General features: G+C 37.6%; 1 protein-coding gene across 2 annotated transcripts; it reads left to right on the top strand.

Annotated features, from left to right (window-relative positions):
• The first annotated feature begins 439 nt into the window (after positions 1 to 439).
• Positions 440 to 26,227, top strand: LOC115989705 (receptor-like protein kinase FERONIA). Of its 2 annotated transcripts, XM_031113525.1 has the most exons (2): positions 440 to 2,924; positions 25,783 to 26,227. In XM_031113525.1, exons 1-2 carry the CDS (start codon positions 1,910 to 1,912, stop codon positions 25,944 to 25,946), a joined length of 1,179 nt encoding a protein of 392 aa, XP_030969385.1. In that variant the 5' UTR covers positions 440 to 1,909; the 3' UTR covers positions 25,947 to 26,227. The 2 variants fall into 2 exon arrangements, with proteins under 2 accessions (XP_030969385.1, XP_030969384.1); XM_031113524.1 differs by lacking the exon at positions 25,783 to 26,227 and having other exon boundaries at positions 440 to 3,357.

Below are 26,227 nucleotides of genomic sequence, written 5' to 3'. Positions count from 1 at the left end.
TTTTTGGGAATAAGTAAAGGGAAATATGATGCTCATGGCATCCTGCTGCCGCACAATTTACTAAAGTTGCAGTGTCCTTGATGTGGTCTGTAATTGCGCCACTAAATTAATGTAATAGGCAGTTTTGGATAGTTTGAAAAAGAAATGCAGAGATGGCTTTTGTTTTGTGTTGATGGCTGTGACCTTCTTTATAAAAGCTTAAGTCAGAGTTTTGCTCTCTTTCTTTAAATGATATTTTACTTTCTATATCTTTGCGATAAATACATTCCCATTTCTCTATGATTATTCCATTCTATTTTCTTATAAACTCCCAAGAGAAAAAATATTTTGAAAAAATGAGTTGTCAATGATGCATTAGGAGAGAGTGAGTTAGAGGTTTTTTTTTTTTTTTTTTTTTTTGGGGGGGGGGGGGGGTGTTGAGGAGCTAACCGCCCCTGAATACTGGGATACCAATATATGCTGTTAGCTCAATTTGTAGCTCCAATAACAATATTGTAGCCCACAAGGATCGAGACTAGTTAAAAAAAAATAATAATAATAAGGCTTCAAAGAAGCATAAACAAGTTCTTAATAAGCCCTCCTATTATGTAGGCAAAATATGCACTTCTCTCCCCTAGTTTGACACCAGGGAAATGATTTGCAAAGCCTAAATGTAACACTCGAATTTTTTGTTCTCATAAATTTAAATTGTTGAATAAGGTCTCCTAATTGAATAGATTTAGTCATTGAGTCAATCACTCATTAATCCAGCCATTTCCAAAATGGCCAAAATCATATAGACCTTTTTCCTAGACAGACTACACTCCCAAAATAATATTTGAATCTCAATAATGGTTTTTTTTTTTTTTTTAAGTGTATTTGAAAACTCAATTATAGTTTACTTCTAGGAAAAAATGATCAGGGCTTAGCATTATCTTAGACCTATAAAACTATATAGTTTAAACGATTTGAAAAATATTGAAATATCAGATAATGGGTTACACAACGCAATATATTAGGGGTGTCAAATAGGTGGGCATTATTAGGTTGGGTGGGTTTGGGGTGGACATTATTGGGTTGGGTATATAAAACTCATTTACACATTAAAATCCATTTAACTAATTGCTTCTAACCTAAATCCAACCCAATCCAATTATTATGGATAAACCCCAATTCACCCAATTACCCAATTATCAAAATTATCAACATGCCATTAAAGTGAAAATGACCATTTTGAAGCTTTGAAGCTGGAGGATCTGGTGGCGTTGATACTTCACACGGACTGTCAAATTTCCTCTCTCTTTTCTCAACAGCCAACAAAGATTATGCTAATTAATGAGCGCAATTAAATCAAAGACTGAACAATTTGTATTACTCGGCTACTGCTCAACTTCCTTTTGATCTATTCGTTGCATCGATTACAAGATACTCAAGTCATTTACATATCGGTAATTTGAACTTAATTTCAATTTTATTTTTGAGGAAACGCACAAAGAAATGAAAACTAGAAAATTTTAAATCAATTTTCTTCTCTCTTTTTCTTAGTAGCCAAACAAAAAATATGCTACTTAATGAGCACAATGAAATCAAAGACTGAACAACTTGTATTACTTGGCTATTGCTTGATCTACTATTGCTCTGTTCGTTTTACCAATTCCAAAGAGGCTCAAATCATTTACACACCGTTAATTGAAGTTAATTTCAGTTTAATTTCTAAGGAAATGCACAAAATAACTAATTGTAGTAACCAACAGCCCACCCACTCGTATTTAGTTCATTGAGAGTTGAGAACGAGAGTTCTCCATATAGTTCTTTGTTCATGGTATAGTGGTATACAACAGTAGCTGCCTACCAACCCTTATCTGCTCACCCCAAAAAAAAAAAAAAAAAAAAAAATCCCCTTACTGCATCATTTCAAGAGCTGGTTGGTATGAAAGGCATTTCAGAGTGTATATCAAAGTTATTAATAAGGAAGTCCGGGAAGAGAAGGTTAAACCAATCTCATTTAGTTTTTCCATGCCGTCGATTTTCACGCGCTGAGATCAACAGAGCTACCAATAACTTCGACGATAATTTATTCATTGGTGGGTCGAATTTATTCATCGGTGGGTCGACTTGGGGGAAAGTATACAAGGGGTTTATTGATGACCCTAAAAATACAATAAGCGTTGCAATAAAGCGTGTGGATATCAAGTCAATGCAGGAATTTGACGAGTTAGTAAGGACCGAGGTGCTGGTGCTTTGCCAGCTACGCCACCCTAACATTGTCCGTCTCATCGGATATTGTTTCGAAGACGAACGAGACTGGTTCCTTGTGTACGAGTTCATGGTCAATGGAAACCTCGCGAGACACCTCTATGCCACAAACCCCGACCCGGTCCCGTGGAAACGAAGACTACAGATTTGCGTTGGAGTGGCGCGTGGGCTGCACTGCCTTCACACTGGGCTGAAGCATACTATCATCCACGGTGACGTGAAGCCGAGCAATATTCTGTTGAACGAGAAATGGGAGGCCAAGTTGTCAGATTTCGGGTTATCCAAGATGGGTCCCCCGAGTTTGTCAAAGGCTTTAATTAGGATCGAAACTTATAGAATTGTGGGTACTTACGGTTACATGGCTCCTGAGTATGCCATGAATATGGAGCTGACTGATAAATCCGACGTCTACTCTTTTGGTGTGCTACTGCTGGAACTCTTCTGTGGAAGGGAACCAATTGCAGGGGAAGAACCGATGGATCTGGTTAGGTGGGCCCGAAAATGCAAACGAGAAAGGAACATCAATGAGATAATTGATCCATATCTGATGGGGAAGATAACTCCAGAGTGTTTTATGGTATACGTTGACATTGCTACTTCTTGTGTGCGAAATCGACCCGAACGTCGACCCACCATGGGTGAAGTGCAGGTATGCCTTGAACATGCACTGGAGCTACAAGAGAGCGCAGATGATGCTGCTACTGCTACTGGTGACTGTAACTATTGTGTCGATGAAGATACCTGTAATGCTTCTTCGGGAGACGCTTCTCCAATTGATACGGTGTGGGAAACAGCTTCAGAGAGCACCACATCTGCTGAAGAGTTGTCCTTGGAAACTGCCATGCCAAACGGTCAGATATGACTAACCACAAACAATTCACAAGTATGAGTTTTTCAGTTTTTGGATTGGTTTTGTCTTTATATTGCCTTTTATTACTGATGGAGTTTATGGTCTTTGTATTTGCTGAGAAAATGTGGGAAAAGAGACACAAACTTTTCCCTTACCTAAAGTTATTGGGATGGGGAATCCTGATGTTTTTAAATACTCCTACGCTATGTAATACTCCTTGTACTGAGTCGTTCACTATGGAATTCATCACTAAGTTGATATTTTATGATGTGCTGATGTGGTAAGTTTATATAATATTGTCTAAACTTTCTCCTTTTCTCTTTCTGTGGAACACACAGAATTTTTTTTTTTTTTTTTTTTTTTTACTTTTCAATTATTTTCTTTGGTATCTCAATTCTTACAAACTCAGTTTTTTCTCCCCCTTTGGTTTCTCAATTCCCCTCAAAGCATTCGAAGCAATGCTCATTTCAAACATTCAAAAAAGGCTTGGACAATAGTACATTAGAATATTTAGTAGTAGACTTCCTAGAGTATTCTAAATCTACAATTCAACTCCCCTTCGACAATAGTACGTGCTAATGCTATTTTTTCTATTTTTAAAATTAAAAAAAAAAAAAAAATCATTTAGGGGACTTTACTTCAATCTTGCCAACTTGGGATAATTAATCAATTGTTCAATTGTAATGTGCTTAGTTTGTTAGGATGTAATTTTTTGGTAGATTCATGTTATAATACATTTATTTCAATCCCATTTTGGAATATACGCCTCCATATGTTTGACAAAATGTTTCACTCACTCTTACATTAGTTTAAAGTTGACTTCATGGTTTGTTCCTCTAGGTTTCACTCATTTTTTTCTCTTGTGCATAGGCTTGGCCATCAACATCTTTGTCAATTTAGTACGTACTCTTGCATTAGGTTAAGTCAATTTCATGGTTTGTGACTCTTGGTTTTAGTTGTCATTGGTCATCTCATTTTTTCTCATGTGCATTTAGGCTTGCTAGGCCATCAGTTACAACTTTAAATTTTCAATGGTTGAGATAATCTAGTGATTTAGTCACTAGAAGATAGCATGTTTTATAACTTATTTGTGGTAAAACGATGATGCTGCAAATTTTTATTTGATTCTTTGTTTGGCCAGTACTTGAGGAAAGAAACATTTAAGCTAAGCCAATTTTGAAGACTTGAACACCAGCTTGGTGTTATTCATGAGCTAATAAGACCAAGAGATCAAATTGATAATGTGATTGCTCTTAAAAGTAAAAAGCAAGAAAAAAAAATTTGAATTACCATAGCACAACTCACTAATCTGGTGACTAAATCACCAACTACAATTCTCTAATTGTATCATACTTGAAGTACAAATGCTCAACCCAAAAGCTAGTTTGTCCTAATTTATGGTATTATTGGTTTAGTTTTTTTTATTTTATTTTTTTTAATGACATACAATTAATATTTTTATTTAGCTTTGTGACCATTTTTTGTTGTTGGAAATCTTGGTCCAAACCTTACTAAGGGTCCGTTTAGATACAACTTATTTTTGCAGAAACTGAAAACTGAAAACACTATAACAAAATAATTTTTAAATGTGTGAATAATATCGTGAGACCTATTTTTAATATTTTTAAATACATGAACAATGCCGCTACAGTGTGTGAACAGTGCTGCTACAATACGTGAACAGTGATAATTGTCTCTTACACAGTAAATCCATGTGACTTTACTATTTATGCGCTGAAAAAAAAAAAAAAAAAAAAAGGAAATGTGAAATAGAAAACGTAGACGCATAATAATCTCTATCCAAACCGGCACTAAGTTATCTTAATACCATTTAAGTTTGTTGAATTGAATTTTAACCTAATTGTATCTATAAGTGGGGAATAATATGTTTAATCTTCTTTAAGGTGCTTAAAACAACTATAGAAGGTGAGCATTCTCCTGCATATATACTAACATAACTTGGTGTGGTTTTGTACAATGACTGTAAAATAAGATAGATTTTTTTTTTTTTTCCTATTATTTGACTTGCATGAAAAATCATTAATATTTCTTGTAAGAAGAGTTTTCCCCTTATCATGGTACCGAAGAACTTACCTTGAAGGTGACAGGCCATAGAACTCCTATTCTTTAGAAGGTACTGTTGAATAATGTTTTCTTGATGCTCCCATCTTAACAATCTTAAGCCCACCATTGTCTCTCAGAGTTTCAGTTATTTTGTCACGAAAAGCAGATGCATTACCTGTCCCACTCCAAGAGCAGCATTCAAGTTCTCACGACTTACCCATATTGATGTCAGATATGGGAATCCCAGTTTCATCTTTATAATTTATCATATCTATCTTCTCCTCAATGCATTTGTAGTGCAGCTTCATTGGAAGTTGCAATATCAGCCCCAAAAAGCACGAGTTTTCTTGGCTCATCTTCAGGGAGCTTCATACTATAAACCTCTAATCATGTAGACAAAATATGCACTTCTCTCCCATAATGTGACATTAGAGCAATGATTTGCAAAGCCTAAATGTAACACTCCAATTTTTTAATCCCAGAAATTTAAACTGCAAAATGGGCCAAATACCATTGTTGGCCAAAATATTTTGCAATCTACCATTGTTTACGAAATATTTAGCAATTTACCACTATTTTGTAAGTGAAGTTTATGAAACTCGATTTTTACACATAACTTGAGTTCCAAAAAATTGAGTTTCTTAAAAATGTGCCGTAGTGGCACCTGTTGATCTGACATTTTTCAATTGAAAAATCCACGTGGAAATCAAGTTTATGAAATTTGAGTTCCTTATTTAAAAATAAGGTTTTATTACCAATTAAACTAGTTTGAACAGGTAGTCATAATCATCTTCATGTTTGTACATAACCAAAGGTTCAGTTTTTTCAAATTGTGCTTTTTGAAAATGTGGCGGTTTTAAAAAGTGTGGTATGAAATTGAACTTTTTAAAAAGTAGAGTGTTTGGTAAAAACTATCAAAAAGTGTTTTTTGAAAAAGCTGAGTATTTGGCTAACACTTATAAAAAAAGAATTCTTTGTTTTAATTACCTCTCTTAATGCAAGTTATAGACACAATATTTTCACAAAAATTTCACAATAAAATCTATATGACAAATTGTTAATGGTAAGAGAAAAAAATGATGTCACTAGTAGGTTCAGACAAGAACCAATAACAACTTACTATGTAAACTGTAAGGACGCGATTCGTGACGGACCGTAACAGTGTCGGGTTCGCACGTGAAAAGGCCCCTAACAATATCATTTATAGAGCGTGGGTTTGAAAGGCTAGGCCTTGTTCGATAGGCGGTGGGTTTTTCGCGGTGTTCGTATGAACTTAAGCTTTCCTACACCCCTGGAGTCTTTCTCCTGGAGGTGGGCTGGGAGGCTCTGGTTTCTGGCCATTTTTCCCAACCCCTTCTCTAGTTTACTTATCTTTCCTTTTATATCTCCTTGCGTTCATTGTCCTTCGTCCACGTATAGGGTCAACTTTTCCAAGACTGATACTTGTCCCATCAGCCCATACCCAAAGTCGTTGGGGATGGTTGTAAAAGCCAAAGAATGCGGCTCTGTCGGGTTCAGAACATTAAATGGCAATAACAGCAGCTTTCCCTGGATATTTTAGATCTTTCTTCCATGTTCCAGTCCTATACCGTTTTTACCCTTCCCTTTGGAGGTACTGTGGGTCTGCCGAGGACTGAACTACTCTCGGCGGTACCCAAAGGTTATTTCGTTGAACTTGGGCCATAATCCTCCTCGGCCCGGGCCTTTGGACTCTCCCTGGGTAGAGGGGCCTGGCCCATAAATCATTTGCGCCCCACATTAGCCCCTCAAAACCCGGCTGTCCAACCTCTGGGCTGGACAGGGGGGTTTTGGTGATGCCAAACTTCTTCCTACGGCCCAATCCATTCGGCCTATTGAACATGCTGGCGGTGCTTCATATGCCCAAGAGGTGCACCGGTCTACGAGACAGTTTTTAATTTCGCGCTTGATGCATTCTTATCGCTTGGGGTATTCAAAACGCGCTTTGAATAATCACTATTTACGAGACTACTTTAATTCGACGGTTTATTTTGATGGGGTGGAGAAGCGGAACCGGCGTGTTAGGAGTCAGGGCGGAGGCAGGGGCTAAGTGCTTCTGCTTCTCCCTCTTTTGCTCCTTGGTGCCCTTCCCCTCCCTCTTCTTATTGTCTTCCCAGCACCAGTTCCGCCCTTGTGCTGTTTCTTTTCTATCTTTTGTTCCTCTCTTTGTCTCTTCATCTCTCTCTCTTCTTCTCCTCCTTCTTTACTCATGTCCTTCATCTTCTTTATTCATCCCCCTCATCTTCGTCATTGATTTCTTCCTTACTATTTCCTTCTTCTTCATTCATTTTCTTTTTTAAAGTGAGTCCCTCTCTCAGTATGAGCAGCAATGAGGCAGAGATTGGAGAAACTTTGAAGACGAGTTTAAAAGACGCTTGACAGTTTACTTTTCTGTACTACAGATGTAATGGTTGCTTAAGCAGTTTACATTTTGTATAGGCTCGTTTGAGCCCCTTTTTGTATGTTGTAATGATTTTTTTTTTATATTAATAAAAATTGTTGTCTACCTTATTTCGCATGTTATGTCTCTATGTTTTCATAAATTTGCAAGCGCTGCTCGGCACAATAATATAGCATCTAAATCAATGACGACTAAGACCAAAATATTTGATAATAAAATGATGTCGCCATAGCTTTAATAGAAGTGCTTGGCACAATAAGGCCGACCCGTAAAAAATAGTACTCACCCGGAACTAGCCGAGGAGAGAACCGAAGGCTTGATGCCGTGTGAGAAATAGCCGTCCGAGGGCATATCCCCTACCAAATGAATAGCCCTCTTATACGACTAAATGCTGGGGCGTTCCACCCCTTTCCTTACACCTTTATTGGCCTTAACATTTTATGGTGTTTAAGCCGTGGATGAAGTGACCTGACATTTTTACCAAGTAACCTTTCTTATGAGAGTCAAACCTTTTCTTATCCAAGTATTTGGTTTTCCCATAGGCTTAAGTCCGAGGACCATGCAAGGCCTTGGTTCTGTCCAATAACTTGTAATTTTTATAATTTTTCGTGCTTGGCCTCCCCATAGGCTTGAGTCCGAGGACCATACAAGGCCTTGGTTCTGCCCAAAAACTTGTAATTTTTATAATTTTTCGTGCTTGGCTTCCCCATAGGCTTGAGTTCGAGGACCATACAAGGCCTTGGTTCTGCCCAAAAACTTGTAATTTTTATAATTTTTCGTGCTTGGCTTCCCCATAGGCTTGAGTCCGAGGACCATACAAGGCCTTGGTTCTGCCCAAAAACTTGTAATTTTTATAATTTTTCGTACTTGGTTTCCCCATAGGCTTGAGTCCGAGGACCATACAAGGCCTTGGTTCTGTCCCTGGGCCCATATGCCGAACGGGCCTGGGCCGCGAATTTACTGGGCCCACAAATTAAGAGGTGTTTCCATAACTTTTGATCACGCGGTACCTTTTGGCGTCCCAGTGTTCGAGGTGCACCTTCTCGAGACTCCTTTAACCTCAGGGTTGCAGACGACGTTGGAAGTCGAGCCAGAGACGTTTTGTCTGTAGCGTTCCTTGGGACGCTGCGCGAATTAAATGCCACCACCTTATCTTTTAACATAAATAGGAGAGAAAGTTGCTCCTTTTCACACACAAATCCTTCAGATTCCTCCCTTAGTTCATCATGCTTGAGGCAGAGATTGGGAAAAAGGAGCTCCCTCCGCCACAAAGGCGTCATGTCCCCCCGAGACTCAGAGTAGGGAGGTACGGGCCAAGGAGGTGCAAGTTCAAGGGAGCATTCCATTTCGTCATAGGAGAGGGGGTCCTCTTCCCTCTTTTAGTCAAAATCCGAAGCAGGTTCTGGTCATGCCAGTTTTTCGATATGTCCAAAGAAGGAATTTCCACCATCAGCACTGTCTACCTTGTGGCAGGCAAATTTTTGTGGGGGCTTCCCAACCTCAAGCTCCTAGCACCTTTTCTGTAGATGGTGTTAGCCTGAGGTCAGGTTCTTTGGCTGCCTGAGTTATGGGCATGCAGAGGTGTCGAGGAATGGTTTCCTTAGACAATAACTTGGCGCAGTAGCCAACCTCTCCTCTGAGCTGTCCCCACGGCCTTCTCTCCACTCGCTTGTATTTTCCTTTACTTATGTAGTCAGTTTTAGTGTAAGCTTGTTTCAGCTTTTCATTGTACACTGTACTGTTCCTTTGTATTAATAAAATATGTGTCTATTTCTCCCTACATATCTTTCTTCTCCGTAACAACTACTTTATGCATGAATATTAAATGCAAGCTTGCCCTTAAGGATATTCCAGGCAGAAAAAATGCTTTAACACGGGTTCCTACTAATTTAAACTCATAAATATTATCAAGTATAACAATGGTAACTTTCAATAAATTAAATTCTTGGAACTAACCGGGATAAGCGTTGAGTACTACGCGATGCATGCTAGACCAATGTCCGAGAACGATAATCTCTAAATAATTCGTCTGAAAGGGTAGCTAAGTAGCGAGGGACTTTGGTTGTGCTTTTGGGGTAATATGTTGCGCCGTATCGCATCAACCCCTTTGATACTGGGGATCCGAGGATAGACCGAGGAATCCGCGCAATCAAGGTATTAACCCGTCTGCTAACGCGGAGTTCTCTTTGGAGGGATTTCGAGGTTTACGGGCCATAGTTTTTTCTTTAAATAGTTGGTTCCTCATCCAAGTAGTTGGTTTCCCCACAGGCTTGAGTCCGAGGACTTTGCAATGCCTTGGTTCTGTCCAAAACCTAGTTTTCATTATATCCAGGTAGTTGGTTTCCCCTGAGGCTTGGGTCCGAGGACCATGCAATGCCTTGGTTCTGTCCAAAACCTAGTTTTCCACATCCAGGTAGTTGGTTTCCCCTGAGGCTTGGGTCCGAGGACCATGCAATGCCTTGGTTCTGTCCAAAAACCTAGTTTTCATTACATCCAGGTAGTTGGTTTCCCCTGAGGCTTGGGTCCGAGGGACCATGCAATGCCTTGGTTCTGTCCAAAACCTAGTTTTCATTACATCCAGGTAGTTGGTTTCCCCTGAGGCTTGGGTCCGAGGACCATGCAATGCCTTGGTTCTGTCCAAAACCTAGTTTTCCACATCCAGGTAGTTGGTTTCTCCTGAGGCTTGGGTCCGAGGACCATGCAATGCCTTGGTTCTGTCAAAACCTAGTTTTCATTACATCTAGGTAGTTGGTTTCCCTGAGGTTGGTCCGAGGACCATGCAATGCCTTGGTTCTGTCCAAAACCTAGTTTTTCACATCCAGGTAGTTGGTTTCCCCTGAGGCTTGGGTCCGAGGGACCATGCAATGCCTTGGTTCTGTCCAAAACCTAGTTTTCCACATCCAGGTAGTTGGTTTTCCCCTGAGGCTTGGGTCCGTGGACCATGCAATGCCTTGGTTCTGTCCAAAACCTAGTTTTCCACACATCCAGGTAGTTGGTTTCCCCAGAGGCTTGAGTCCGGACCATGCAATGCCTTGGTTCTGTCCAAAACCTAGTTTTCCACATCCAGTAGTTGGTTTCCCCAGAGGCTTGGTCCGTGGACCATGCAATGCCTTGGTTCTGTCCAAAACCTAGTTTTCCACATCCAGGTAGTTGGTTTCCCCTGAGGCTTGGGTCCGTGGACCATGCAATGCCTTGGTTCTGTCTAAAACCTAGTTTTCCACATCCAGGTAGTTGGTTTCCCCTGAGGCTTGGGTCCGTGGACCATGCAATGCCTTGGTTCTGTCCAAAACCTAGTTTTCTCATTGTGTGGGATCTTGGCTTTAGGGGAGTTAGCTCCTCGGCCAAGCCCCTAGAGTTTATCCATACGGTTAACGTTACAAGGTACCTAGTTTACTCTTTACAGGGGACCTTGGCTTTAAGGGAGTTGGCTCCCCAACCAAGCCCCTAATCAAGAAACATAGTCCCTAACAGAACTTTATACTAGAACTCTATAACCGACGGTTAGATATAACGAAGAAGCTTTATCGACCCACTTCCTATACCAACACACAAGCCTTCCCCACAGACGGCGCCAATTGTAAGGACGCGATTCGTGACGGACCGTAACAGTGTCGGGTTCGCACGTGAAAAGGCCCCTAACAATATCATTTGTAGAGCGTGGGTTTGAAAGGCTAGGCCTTGTTCGATAGGCGGTGGGTTTTTCGCGGTGTTCGTATGAACTTAAGCTTTCCTACACCCCTGGAGTCTTTCTCCTGGAGGTGGGCTGGGAGGCTCTGGTTTCTGGCCATTTTTCCCAACCCCTTCTCTAGTTTACTTATCTTTCCTTTTATATCTCCTTGCGTTCATTGTCCTTCGTCCACGTATAGGGTCAACTTTTCCAAGACTGATACTTGTCCCATCAGCCCATACCCAAAGTCGTTGGGGATGGTTGTAAAAGCCAAAGAATGCGGCTCTGTCGGGTTCAGAACATTAAATGGCAATAACAGCAGCTTTCCCTGGATATTTTAGATCTTTCTTCCATGTTCCAGTCCTATACCGTTTTTACCCTTCCCTTTGGAGGTACTGTGGGTCTGCCGAGGACTGAACTACCCTCGGCGGTACCCAAAGGCTATTTCGTTGAACTTGGGCCATAATCCTCCTCGGCCCGGGCCTTTGGACTCTCCCTGGGTAGAGGGGTCTGGCCCATAAATCATTTGCGCCCCACATAAACTTTATTATAAAATTGTTATAAAAATATTCTATCAATAGCACTTTTTTTTTCTTAAAGAAAAATAATACTAATTTAAAAAGTTTAGGAATATAATAAAATGTCACAATATTTTTACTATACTCTTTTTTTTTTTTAATTGTGGTCAATCCTAGTCTAATATTTTATTAATTTATTTAATTTTATTTTGATATAAGAAAGATTTGACACCTCCTCTGTTGTGAAAATGTGTTGTGTTTTAACACAATTGAAATTTTTATTTAGTAAATTTCCTTACATGATGTACACGTATCCCACTCAAACTACCTTTATTTATTTATTTTTTCCTTCACTTTTTTCTCCTCCATCTATTTCTTCTCCATTCCCATCAAAATTCTTTTCTTTTCCTCCACTCACAATCTTATCTCTTCTTCACCCAAAAGACAGTTCTTCTTCATCACCAAAAAGACAAGAAGAATGAAATATATTATACAAAAAAAAAAAAAATGAGAGAAGAAGAAGAAGGCTACAGCAATAGTGGGTTTATGGGTTTATGAAGGAATTGAACATTGCACATTTGATATAGAATTTTGCAGTGTGTTTGGTTGGTTAGAAGTTGGAGGAAAGAAAAAGAAAGAAGAACCATTACTACTTGCACAGTGCGATTTTTCTTTTGGGCTTCTTGCAATTGACAAGGAGGAAGCATAGAGTGTAGAGAAATTCTTCTCCTACATGACAGTATATATATTTTTTTATTTTTTTATTTTTTTATAGAGATCTTGGTAAAATTGGGATTTTAAAATAAAAATAAGGGTAGTTTAGGGATAATGCTGAAAATGACCAGCGGTAAGCCGGTAACATGATTTCTATATTTGTGTTTTTGGCATTGTAGCTCCAAGGTCCAATATGAAAACGTGATAGTCCTTCGTATTTGAAAAGGCCACATTTTGATAATGCGCGATGGCAATAATTTACGAAACACGCATTTTGAATTTTGGACTTAGAAATGTGCATTTTGGGCTCTAAAAGTGTAACCAAACGCGCATGTATCAATCTTCACTTTCTTGGGTTGTGTTTTTTCATTGTAATTTATTGTCCTAGTGCTTAGGCTAGTTGGTTCATCCTATGGTAGCCCCAGGACCCCCTTATACATACATTACTTTATTCATTAATAAAATTGATAAAACACAAAAGTGCCTCGTCAGTATGTTCCTCGTTAGTCTTAATGGATGAACCAGAGTTCCTGTCATTAGTAAATCTCTCTTAGGAAATCTCTAATGTATAATGTAGCTTAGTGCACATGAAATTGTGTCTTTTACTTGCTCTTTATGGCTTTATATAGCCATCTGATGAGTTATTGCAAAGTTTGTTGATCTCCCCTCGGCGTTGTGCCTGAGCTGGGTGATTAATAGTTGAGCGACTCATAAAGATGTTTGTAATGGACATGAAGCGGCTCATGAAAGCATTTGTTAATGACTTTGTAACTTTTTCCTGCATCTAGCTTGAATGAGAGAGTTATGTCTAACTTGAATGTGCTTACGGCCGTCCATGTAATGGACGACCATTTGTACACTACTCGTCAAAAATGATGCTACCTTTTTTAGGCAATCGAGAGAGAGAGAATGTGCTTACGGCCGTCCATGTAATGGACGACCATTTGTACACTACTCGTCAAAAATGATGCTACCTTTTTTAGGCAACCGAGAGAGAGAGAGAGAGAGAGAGAGAGAGAGAGAGAGAGAGAGAGAGACTATGGAATTGGAAGTGTTGGGAGAGAGAGAGAGTAATGCTGTGAAGGAAGGGATACATAGGTGAAAGCCGAGAAAGACAAGCATGTGGGACACGCTGTGGGACATGTTGAAGTGAAAGAAGATAGCTTGCAGACCTCAGTTTTATGGTAATCGAGTTTATAAACTAGAGTAACACATTATAAGCCACTCAAGCTTATTGAACTTGAGTTCCACATGGCTTTTTTAAATTAAAAAAGTCCAGCTAATTGGGTGCCACGGTGGCTATTTTTAATGGAACTCGAGTTTGAAGAATTGAATTTCAAAATAGTGGTATATCTCTAAATATTTTCAAAATAGTGGTAGATCACAAAATATTTCAGCCAATAGTGTTATTTGGCCATTTTGGCCCCGCAAAATGAGGTCTCCTAATTTTTTTTTTTTATGAAAATATATTTAGTCATTGAGTCAATCATTCAATAATCCAGTAATCTCCTAAATCATCTAGACCTTTTTCAAAAATAGAGTACACTTCCAAAATAATATTTGAATCTCAATAATGTAAATAAAAAAAGTGTGCTTGAAAACTCAATTATAGTCTACTTCAAGGCAAAAATGATTAGGGCTTAGCATTATCTTATGCCTATAAAACTATGTAGCTATGGGGGGTGAACTCTGACTCGACCCGAGGACCAAAACCCAAAAGGTAAATTCGAGGAATTAGCCTTGCCCAAGGTATGAATAAAGATGAAATGGCCCTTTGGTGAATAGGAACCAGCCGGGCCTACAGTCGTGGAATTTTGGGATAACAATTTTCCCAAGAATCATAACCGAGGTAACCCCTTTAACCTATCTTCCCAAGGTCACTAAGGTACCTCAGATAGCAACTTCCACCCTTATGTAGGATTGCCTATCTTCTACATTTTTCCCAAGAGACACGACAAAGAAGATGCAGATCCCAATGAAACTGTCACCTCCGCATTAATGAAATCCCCTACCTAATGTTAGCCACATTAAATACTGAATGACTGGCCTAAATAGTGGAAACATCTCCAAAAGTCTTTTTTCATGATCATAAAATGACAGGGTAGAGGGCTGAGCCTGATGGGATAAGTATTTCCCAAAATCCAACTGGGAGCTGGACAGCTAGAAGAGGAGGGAAAATGTCTATAAAAGGAGGAGAATGACAATAGGAGGGGTTCAGAAAAATAGAGAGAGAGCCTAGGCAAGAACAAAAGAGAGAGAGAGAGAGAGTAAGAGAGTTTTTCTTGTGTATATTTATACTTGAATCCTTCCTATGTACCTCGAGAACATTGTTCCTTCATATATGAAAGCTTGATTCTGTCTATTTTTGTTTTTTAATCTACTATTTGATCTTTCCATTGTGGATCTTTTCCTCATCTTTTAGAAATTAGTTGTGTAGATCAAGAACCTTTGTCATTGTTCAGTCTTTGGGTGTTTTGGCTCCCACAATAGTAAAACTATATAGTGTAAATTATATGAAAAATATAATTAAAAATAACAGATGATGTTACACAACCCATTAAATGGATAAAATTTAAATATAGTACCTTATGTGTTGTTTCTTAAATTTTCCTTTTAAAATTTAGTAATATGACTACTTAATTAAAAAACATATTTTCATCCCATGAAAAAATTAACATCGTAGAATCCTAAAATAAAAACTTAAGAAATAGCGCATAATTAATGTATTTAAGTCTTGCATGTTAAATATATGTCATTGACCTCTTCAAAAAAAAAATATATATGTCATTGACCGTTGGATGAGATTTTGAAGAGAAATAAAGTAATTGAAGTATCCAACAGCCCACCCACTCGTATTTAGTACATTGAAGAGTTCTCTATAATCAATGTTGTATACGGGAGAAAAAAAATCCACTTTGTCAGTTTGTCTAATTTTGAGAGGGGACTTTTCTGTCATCGCCGGGGCAAAGGGCCACTCCTTAATGCATCATTTCAAGCTGGTTGGTATGAAAGGCATTTCAGAGTGTATATCAAAGTTATTAAGGACGTCCGGGAAGAGAAGGTCAGATTCAGACAAAACAAAACAATCTTATTCAGTTCTTCCATGCCGTCGATTTTCACTGGTTGAGATCAAGGCAGCTACCAATAACTTCGATGATAATTTAGTAATTGGTTGGTTTTATGGGAAGACAGAATACAAGGGGTTTATTGATGATCGTACTATAAGCGTTGCAATAAAGCGTGTGAATTTCATCAAGGCATGGCGGGGATTTCGCGAGTTAAGGACCGAGATGCTGGTGCTTTGCCAGCTACGCCACCCTAACCTTGTCCGTCTCATCGGATATTGTATCGAAGATGAACAAGAGGGGTTTCTTGTGTACGAGTTAATGGTCAATGGAAACCTCGCGAGTCATCTCTATGCCACTAACCCCGATCCTTGTCTTATCCCGGGGAAACGGAGACTACAGATTTGCGTTGGAGTGGCGCGTGGGCTGCACTACCTTCACACTGGGCTGAAGCATACTGTCGTCCACTGTGGCGTGAACCTGAGAAGTATTCTGTTGAACGAGAAATGGGAGGCCAAGTTGTCAGATTTCAGGTGGTCCAAGATGGGTCCCCCGAGTTTGTCAAAGGCTTTAATTAGGATCGAAACTGATACAACTAACGGTTTCATGGGCTATGAGTATTCCCAAAGCTTGCAGGTGAGCGATAAATCCGACGTCTCCTCTTTCGGTGCGGTACTGCTGCTACTACTCAGTGGAAGGAACACGGGGAGATCATATGGATCTGATTAGGTGGGCACGAAAATGCAAACGAGAAGGGACCGTGAATGTGATAATTGATCCATATCTGATGGGCAAGATAGCTCCGTGAATGTGAATGTGATTATGAGTTTTTGGATTGGTTTTGTTGCGATTTTGTTTATTCCTTGTACTGAGTCGTTCACTATGGAATTCGTCACTAAGTTGATACTAAGTTGATACTTATAATGTTGTCTAATCTAAATCTTTTTTTTTTTCCTCCCTTTTTGTGCTGATATGACAAGTTTATATAATTTTGTCTAATCTCTCTCTTTCTTTCTCCCCTTTTTGTGCTGATATGGTAAGTTTATATAATGTTGTCTAATCTTTCTCTCTGTTTTTTTTTTTTTTTTTTTTTTTTTTTTGTGGGAACACCGGTGACAATTCAGTTTTGTTTTCTTTCAGATTTCAGTTCTTGGAAATTATTATTTTCTTTGGTTTCTCAATTCTTATTTCTTACAAACTCTGTTTTTGCTCCCTTTTGGTTTCTCAATTCCCCTCAAAGCATTCAAAGCAACTTTCAGACCGAACTTTTATTATGAAAACTTATCAAAAAGGGTAATGCAATTCATTAGAATATTAGTAGTCTTCCTAGATATTCTACTGTTGCAACTCAACTCCCCTTCGACAACAGTAAGTGCTTATGCCATTTTGTTTTTAATTATTATTATTATTATTCATAATTGATCATTTTAGGAACTTTTTGTTTGTCGAAACTTCTGGGCTGGTTTTATCTAATGGATGTTTAGGGTGGTTACAGGTTTTTTTTTTTTTTTTTTTTTTTTTTTTTTTTTTTTTGGGGGGGGGGGGGGGGGGGGATAAGTAAAAAAAAAGAAAAAAAAGAAAAAGGTTTTCTGTGGCATGCTTCTAGACTTAAGAATATTTTATCTTTGTTTTCTTGGCTTGGATATTTTTTGGGGAATGGGGGGAGATTGATTGGTGGTTGCTTACTTGGGGATGGCACTGGCATGTGGTAACCTCTTTCTCTTTCCACTGATTATATTTTGGTTCTCCAAATTGCAGATTAGGAAGATTACAGGATAGCAATGCAGTACTGTCACATTTTAATGAGTATTCAGAGTACTGCTTTTCAGAGGTTTCTGTAGAATTCTCTTGGAATACACGTCTTTTGAGGTCTATGAAGTCAGATCTTAATTACATATTTCAGAAACTAAGGTATGATTAAAACTTATTTTTTCTTCCTTGCTGATTGTTATAACTGAGTACAAGGAATTAACTGTTAGCTATATTTACTAGTTCCTTATTTGATTAGTCTAGCGTTTGGAGCTTAACTACTAGTAACTCCATTTCGGAATCAACAGAGCTGTTTTCTTTTTGTACATAGATTTGTTTTTCTGTAATTCCTTAGACTTCTTTCTGTCATTTGTACATGAATGTCTTTTTGCAATAACAATCATACTTACCTGATACCTATAAAAAAAACGCAATGATGTAGTTACAATGTCACCCTAAATTACAAAACTAATCAATGTCCTCCCTAAACTATTGTTAATAAGCATTTTGCCTCATCCTGTTATGATTTCTGTCAAATTTCTATTAGACACATTATTGGAAAATTTTTTTACTTTTCCGTTAGATTTTTCAGTAAGTCTACTGGCAGGAGGTAAAGTGCCTATTACCAAGTGTTAAGGGAGGATATTGCTCAATTTTGAAGTTTAGGGATCATTGCAACTGTACCATTGTTAAGGGGGGAAGTGCCCATAGTTATTGATATAGTTAATAATTTTGTTGCCTACTTTGCCGATGAGCTCTAATTCAGACAACAGCTTCTCCCCTTGTAAAAGCAAGGAGGAGGTGAGGTTGTGAGTTTAAGGCTCTCCAGGTGCTTGTGTATTCAACAATAATATAAAACATTATGTTGCCTTATACACATCTGTTTACAGTAGGGAGGTCTTTAGTTTCAAGTGCTTTCTGAATATTGTTCATGTTCTGGAATTTTTTTTTTAAGTCATACTTGGTTACTGTTAAAAATTTAAGTTGAATCCTTACAGAACCCCAAGCTGATCCTTGTACATCTAATTGTAAATTTTCCAAATCATGTCTGTGTGTGGATCTGCACATACTTTAGAACAAAAGTCTATGATTTCTTTTGTATATCTATTATTAACTAAGCAAGAACCTGGTCAGCTTTCAATCACCAATTTTTTCATAAAAATTTCTGAAAATACCCTTATTCTTTAATATTATTTAATGCAATCAGTTATTTTTTAGTGTCACTATTACAAAAGTATTCTAGATATAAATGACATATGACATATAGTGACATTGTCACTTCAGCCACTGTTACCCATTTACCCACCCCCACTTTCCTACTTCTTTCCCTCTCTCATCTTCATGTTCTCACTCTTTTGTCTCCCTAAAGTAGGCAGTGGGAAGTTGGTTTCATTTTAATTTAGTTTTGTATAATTTAAAGTGTCAGGAGTATTTAGTTAATTTTCTGATTTCTATATTGTTGGAGTTTAGGTCAATGGGGTCTAATTTCAGGTTTTATTATGTTATTGGGTTTTTATTGGTTTTGATAGTCATTTAGTTCGGGTTGACAAGGAAAAGCCTAAGAAGTCCTATTAGGTTTAAAAGCAATAGATGCCTATATATATGGATGTAATGGTTTCACATAAGTTGTTTGGAAAAATTTCAGAAGCAAATCTTAGTTTGAGGTTTGTGTGTTGCAACCTTAGTACGTGTTTGGATTGAAATGAAAAATTAAAATTATTTTACTATTTAGCTTATTTTGCTACTATTTATAGACTCCACTACATTTTTTAGTACTATTCATGAGTCTTATTGTGCTATTTCAACTAACTGTTATCTTTGTTTACAGTACTTTCAGTAATAAGTTTTCATTTTCAGTAAAATAAGCAGTATCTAAATAGACCCTTAAACTGACCTGTGATGCCAAAGAAATTATGTGTGATGCTTTTGGCCATATGTGACGCTGAAGAAATTCTACAGTGATTCTGAACCAGTCTAGGAGTGATACCTATAAACCTATTTCTCACTCATCTCCCTAGCATCTTGTCTGTTTAGTGTTGTTCCCTTAAACTGTAATGTTTCTCATATAACCGAAACGCAAAAGTAACCATTCTTTTTTTTTTTTTTTTTTTTGGCGAGTTCCAAATTAACTACTCTTCAAGCAATTCATCATCTTTAACTATCTATACTAGGGGTGTTCATGGATCGGTTGTTATGATGGTTTAGAGTGATATTTTCCAACTGATCTGACCTTGTCAGTTTTTGAAAGTCACCAACTGAGCTACAGCGCTGGAGGTCTATTAAATAAGCTGTACCAAGCTCAAGTTCCGTTGGTGTGGTGCATTGGTTTGTGAATTTCAGAGCAACCAAAGAGGCCAAGAAGACCAAGATCAGCAGAGATTGGCATAGATCTAGAATGTGATGACAGATATTGATGGAGATGGAGATTTGCAATAGGACAGTGATCTGGAATGTCTGGTGTCTGAGTGTGAGTGGTTACAATGAAGAGGGACAAAAACTGTGTGGAAGCAGTAGAGAGAGAGAGAAAAAAAAAAAAAAAAAAAAGAGGATGTAGAGAGGAGAGAGTAGAGAAAATCAGTTTACAAAGACAAAGGGAAGAAGAAGAAAAGAGGAGAATGGAGAAGATAAGGGAGAAGAAAAAAAATGATGAACGTCAAAGAAAAGGGAATTAATTAAAGGAAAATTTAACGGGTGTCGTAAGGGCATTGGTTTAGGAAATATTTTTAGAAACTTTTTATGGAAAAGAAAAAAGCAACCGAATTTTATGATAGCTTTTTATATTTCCTATAAAAGTAGTATTAAAAGTTTCTTAAAGTGGTCCATTAATAAATTCCCTAAGGCACCCGTTAACGGGACCTTGAATAAAAATAGGAAACAAAAAGGAAAGAGAAGAATGAAGAATGAATAGGAAACTAGAACAGAAAATAATGAAATGATAGATGTGTGACAGTCAGGGAGGCAAGAGATTAGGAGGCTTGAGTGTTTGGGATGTAAAAATAGAAGAATTTATTAGGTGTGAACATATTTGTAATATTTTCTTTTATCCCTCTTAAAATATTTCCATGTATGCTAATATAATTTGAAATTAAATTATAATTTGATTGGTTGGTTTGGTTTTAAGTGGTGTATTAGACCTTTACTGAATTGATATCATAGGTGCTTTTTTTCCCTGAATAAGCATCAAAGTGAACCATGATAACTGAGGAAATACGCTGAAATCAATTGGTTTGCTCAGTTTGCTTCGTGTCTTGAACACCCATATCTACTGCATGTGTGCATTCATGCTTGAAATTAAAATTGAATGGCTTCCAGGCACACTTGGAGTCAATGATCAAAAACCAAATTCAATACCATGAAAACAAGGTGTGGCTTTTTGATAATTTAAGAGAACTTTAAGATTTCCACTCATATATCCTTTCTTCTCTTGGAAAGGACCTGTATTTGTTCAAAACCTATGAAGATTTGTGTGTGTTGGTATGAAATTATTTTTATATTTTAGGTGTTAGGTTGCAAGTTTTTATTGGGCATATAATTTTTTTTTTTTGATAAGTTGGTCATATAATTTTCTTTTTAATCCAAATCTGTGTGGATGAAGATGCTATGAGTTCAGTTATCATATTTTCTGTTGAATCATTAAGTCTTGTGCAGCCTTTTATGCTGCACTTCATTTCAAAATATTTTGTCAGAGTGAATCTCCAACTTTATCTTGCCCCTGCCTTCACCTTCTCAAATTTCTTTTATATGAATTATTTCCTGCTGCCCGAATGTCTGAATTTTTCTATTCACTTGTAAAGTTGATGTGTTTTGCAACTATGCTATTGATTATGAAGCTCTACGTTCGCCGAGTTTCTTATTCTTACATCATCCTAGATCTGTTTTAGTATCTTGATTCAAGTTGTTTACTTCAAAGTTTAAATTCATGGTTGTCTCTTGGCTATCAAGATTTTGGTGCTGCTTTGTGATTTAACTCTCTCTCTCTCTCTCTCACACACACACACGTTAACAGGAGCATGAAATCAAGGATTTTGGCTACCTATCCGGTTGCATTTACAAGTGATTCAACAGGAGCAGTAGTTGATAGGAGATCGGACGTTGAAATTCCTCAGTAACATTAGTCAGTCTGTTCCCAAATTGCAGCATTTATCATGTTACCACTTGGGAAACGCAATGTAGGTGAAGAACCCCCACCCCCTCCTTTTTGGTTTATGAATACAATGTGATTTATTTTTTACTTTAGTCTTTTAATTATATACTGCTTAGAACTAAACATTATTTCTGCACCATTGTGATCCTTGGAAATAGTAAATGCATATTGGAGTCCATAGAGCATAAATTAAAAATGAAAGATGGATAAGGAAAGAGATATAAAAAGGAAAAGCTCTTAGCCAATGCTTCTTGAACTTTTCTCTGTCTAATTAAGTGATTCAAGCTCACCATTTAATGGAGTTTGAGAGCTTCAGGAGGCATGAAGCTTAAAATCAGATCATTGAATGATTATTGGGATTGCTTGATTATCTTTTGGTGGAATTACTTTCTAAGATGAATGAACTTACAAAAGAAAGTTACTATCAGAGATGAATGAGATGGAAACCCAATCTGTCCAACTCTATAATGAAACTTTTCTTTTTGGATGAAAGCTTTTGTTCTCATATTGTTTTGAAGCAACATTCCATGGCATCTTTTCTATAGCTTAAAGTTCTTTAATTATCTTCCATGCACACTAGAACTTCTACTTTGATCAGCCCCCTAAGATTTTGCCAAGGTCTGCAAGATCAATATTTTTTATTAGGGTGATATCTTGTGTCAAAAGTAATGAAAATCTACATCCATGAATTATCATCAAAGGAAGTTAAATTAATTGATTAGGGGCTTGTTGAATGGTAATTAATCCATTTTAGCTTGCAAATGGCTCAGGATTGTGTCCACAGAACCCATTTGGTTGGAGATTTGGAGTATCGTTGATTCAAATGATGTGAAAATTGTGGTTTAAAAAGTGTTGTGGAAACACGTATTTACAGTAACCATAAAGCAAAAAATGCATTTGGTACCATGTTTCAAACAATATGTTTAAGTGTGAAAAATCATAATTGTGTGTTTGGTATGTGTGTGTTTTATTTCTGAAAAACTGAGAATCCGGTACAAATTTATATATTTTTTATTTGGGGAGGGAGAAATTTGTGTATTATTACTGTTGCACAGACTCATTTTTTCCCCTGATCCTTCTCTTTCCTTTGTCTTTGTGTAAAACCAAACCCACGCCTGGGCAGTCTCACTCTGTGGATCTCATCTCAATCAAAGCAGTCCAAGACCCATCAAGTCGCCTACTACCCAGTGCAAAACATTCCAGCTTGAACTCTGAAAATCCACGGATCTGCTGCAAATCCAGGTTTGAAGAAATCTTTGAAATTGGATGTTAATGGTTTTTGTATCCATTATGTTCTTTTCCTTCTGCACATAATGTTTAATTGAAAAATACTTCCAATTACTGAGATGGGTTTTGTGAATTGTGTGAAAGTTTCTTTAAATTTGAAAAATGCAAATACACTGACAAACCCCTAAAATGAGGAACATGGTTGGATTTAGATATTTTTGTGTGATTGTGTGGATAACCCAAAGCTTCATGTTCTTCCATTGGGAGAAAAGACCGATACCCAATGGAAATTGAAATGGAAAGGGTTTTGGGATGCTGTTGGTATAATTTAATCATCTATTTTAATTTTCTGACTTGTACATGTCAGTCAGATTTTAATTGTTGTCATGTGAAAAGCCTTTCATCTAATCTGCTCTTGGATGATATCTGAGATGGATACCTTTTGACTTTAGCCTTTCAATTCTTTCATTTTAGATTTTCTGCCTCATCTGCACATCTTTGGCTTGTTCTAACATCTTTTTTTCATTAATTCTTACCATATTTTTAGTCTGCATGACATTGGTCACCTACTTTCTATAGTTTATAGTCTTGTTAAGTTGATGGCGGCATTAATTGTGACTTGTGAGGAAGGAAAATAAGAAATAAGGTGGTTTCTGAAGGTTTTGCTTATGCTTCAGTTGACATGCTGAATCGAGAGAGAGAACAAAAGAACTTGTAATGTTCCACCCCTATTCTGCACTTGAGTTAATTTAGGTTTTTAAATTTAACTTTCTAGTTAGGGGCTGTTTGGTAACGTTATTCTAGTAAAGTTGTTTGTATTTTTTGAAAATATATGTGAATAAAAAAGTATATAGAGATACGTGTAATATTGTTTATAAATTGAAAAGTGTTGCTTAAAATGCCATATTATTTTCTAAAATTCTAGTTTTGGAAAAAGAATCATAATGTTTTTATTTTCTATTTTTTTGGGAATAAGTAAAAGGAAGTATGATGCTAATGGCATCCTGCTACCGCACAATTTACTAAAGTTGCAGTGTCCTTGATGTGGTCTGTAATTGCACTATTAAATTAATGTAATAGGTAGTTTTGGATAGTTTGAAAAAGAATTGCAGAGATGGCTTTGGTTTTGTGTTGATGGGTGTGACCTTTATAAAAGCTTAAGTCAGAGTTTTGCTCTCTTTCTTTCAGTGATATTTTGCTTTGTATAGCTCTGTGATAAATACATTCCTTTCATTTTATTTCATTTTCATTCCTTTATAATCATTTCATTTTACTCCATTCTATTCTCTTATAAACTGCAAGGGAAAAAATATTCTGAAAAAATGAGTTGTCAACGATGCTCTCCGCCCCTGAATAATGGGTATACCAATATATGTTGTTAGCTCAATTTGTAGCTCCATTAACAATATTATAGCCCACAAGGATCGAGACTAGTTAAAAAATAAGGCTTCAAAGAAGCATAAGCAAGTTCTTAATAAGCCCTCCAATCATGTAGGTAAAATATGCACTCCTCTCCCCTAATTTGACACCAGGGAAATGATTTGCAAAGCCTAAATGTAACACTCCAATTTTTTATTCCCAGACATTTAAATTGTAGAATGAGGTCTCCTAATTGAATATATTTAGTCATTGAGTCAATCACTCAATAATCCAACAATTTCCAAAATGACCAAAATCATCTAGACCTTTTTCCTAGACACAATTCACTCCCAAAATAATATTTGAATCTCAATAATGTTAAAAAAAAAAGGAAAAAAAAAGTGTATTTGAAAACTCAATTATAGTTTACTTCAAGGAAAAAATGATCTGGGCTTAGCGTTATCTTAGGCCTATAAAACTATATAGTTTAAATGATCCGAAAAAATATTGAAATATCAGATAATGAGTTACACAACGCAATATATACACCAAGAGAGATTAAAGAAAAGTCAACTAATTGAAGTAACCAACAGCCCACCCACTCGTATTTAGTTCATTGAGAGTTGATACTGAGAGAGTTCTCCATATTTCTTTGTTTACGGAATAGTGGTATACAGCAGGAGCTGCCTACCTACCCTTATCTGCTCACCCAACCCAAAAAAAAAAAATGCAAAAACTCTTCTTGATGCATCATTTCAAGAACTGGTTGCTATGAAAGGCATTTCAGAGCGTATATCAAAGTTATTAAGGAAGTCCGGGGAGAGAAGGATTGACCAACCTCATTTGGCTCTTCCATGCCGTCGATTTTCACGCGCTGAGATCAACATAGCTACCAATAACTTCGACAAAAATTTAATCGTTGGTCGGGGGAGTTTCGGGAACGTATACAAGGGGTTTATTGATGACCGTACCATAAGCGTTGCAATAAGTTGTGTGAATATCAATGAGTCAATGCAGGGATTTCACGAGTTTAGGACCGAGGTGGTGTTGATTTGCCAGCTACGCCACCCTAACCTCGTCCCTTTCATCGGATATTGTCTTGAGGATGAACGACATGGGTTCCTTGTCTACGAGTTCATGGTCAATGATCACCTCGCGAGACACCTCAATGGCACTAACCCCGATCACGATCGCGATCCGGTCCCGTGGAAACGAAGACTACAGATTTGCGTTGGAGTGGCGCGTGGGCTGCACTACCTTCACACTGGGCTGAAGCATACTATCTTTCACTGTGATGTGAAGCCGAGCAATATTCTGTTGGACGAGAAATGGGAGGCCAAGTTGTCAGATTTCGGGTTGTCCAAGATGGGTCCCCCGAGTTTGTCAAAGGCTTTAACTAGGATCGAAACTAATAGAATTGTGGGTACTTACGGTTACATGGCTCCTGAGTATGCCATGAATGGGGTGCTAACTGATAAATCCGACGTCTACTCCTTTGGTGTGCTACTGCTGCAACTACTCAGTGGAAGGAAACCAACTCATGTAGGGGAAGAACAGATGGATCTGGTAAGGTGGGCCCGAAAATGCAAACGAGAAGGGAACATCAATGAGATAATTGATCTATATCTGATGGGGAAGATAGCTCCAGAGTGTTTTATGGTATACGTTGAAATTGCCACTTCTTGTGTGCGAAATCGAGCCGAACGTCGACCCACCATGGGTGAAGTGCAGGTATGCCTTGAACATGCACTGGAGCTACAAGAGAGCGCAGATGCTGCTGCTGGTGTCTGTAACTATTGTGTTGATGAATATACCTGTAATGCTTCTTCGGGAGACGCTTCTCCAATTGATATGGTGTGGGAAACAGCTTCAGAGAACACCACATCTGCTGAAGAATTGTCCTTGGAAACCGCCATGCCAAACGGTCAAATATGATTTACCACAAACAATTCACAAGTATGTGTTTTTCAGTTTTTGGATTGGTTTTGTGTTTATATTGCCTTTTATTACTGACGGAGTGTATTGTCTTTGTACTTGCTGAGAAAATGTGGCGAAAGAGACACAAACTTTTCCCTTACCTAAAGTTATTGGGATGGGGAATTGAATCTTGATGTTTAAATAGTGTGTTGCTATATTTTGTTTGTTCCTATGCTATGTAATACTCCTTGTACTGAGTCGTTCACTATGGAATTCATCACTAATTTGATATTTTATGA

Source organism: Quercus lobata, chromosome 5, assembly GCF_001633185.2.
Source record: "Quercus lobata isolate SW786 chromosome 5, ValleyOak3.0 Primary Assembly, whole genome shotgun sequence".
Classification (NCBI taxonomy): domain Eukaryota; kingdom Viridiplantae; phylum Streptophyta; class Magnoliopsida; order Fagales; family Fagaceae; genus Quercus; species Quercus lobata.
Note: the sequence above shows the minus strand (reverse complement) of the source record. Positions and strands in the feature narration are given on the sequence as shown.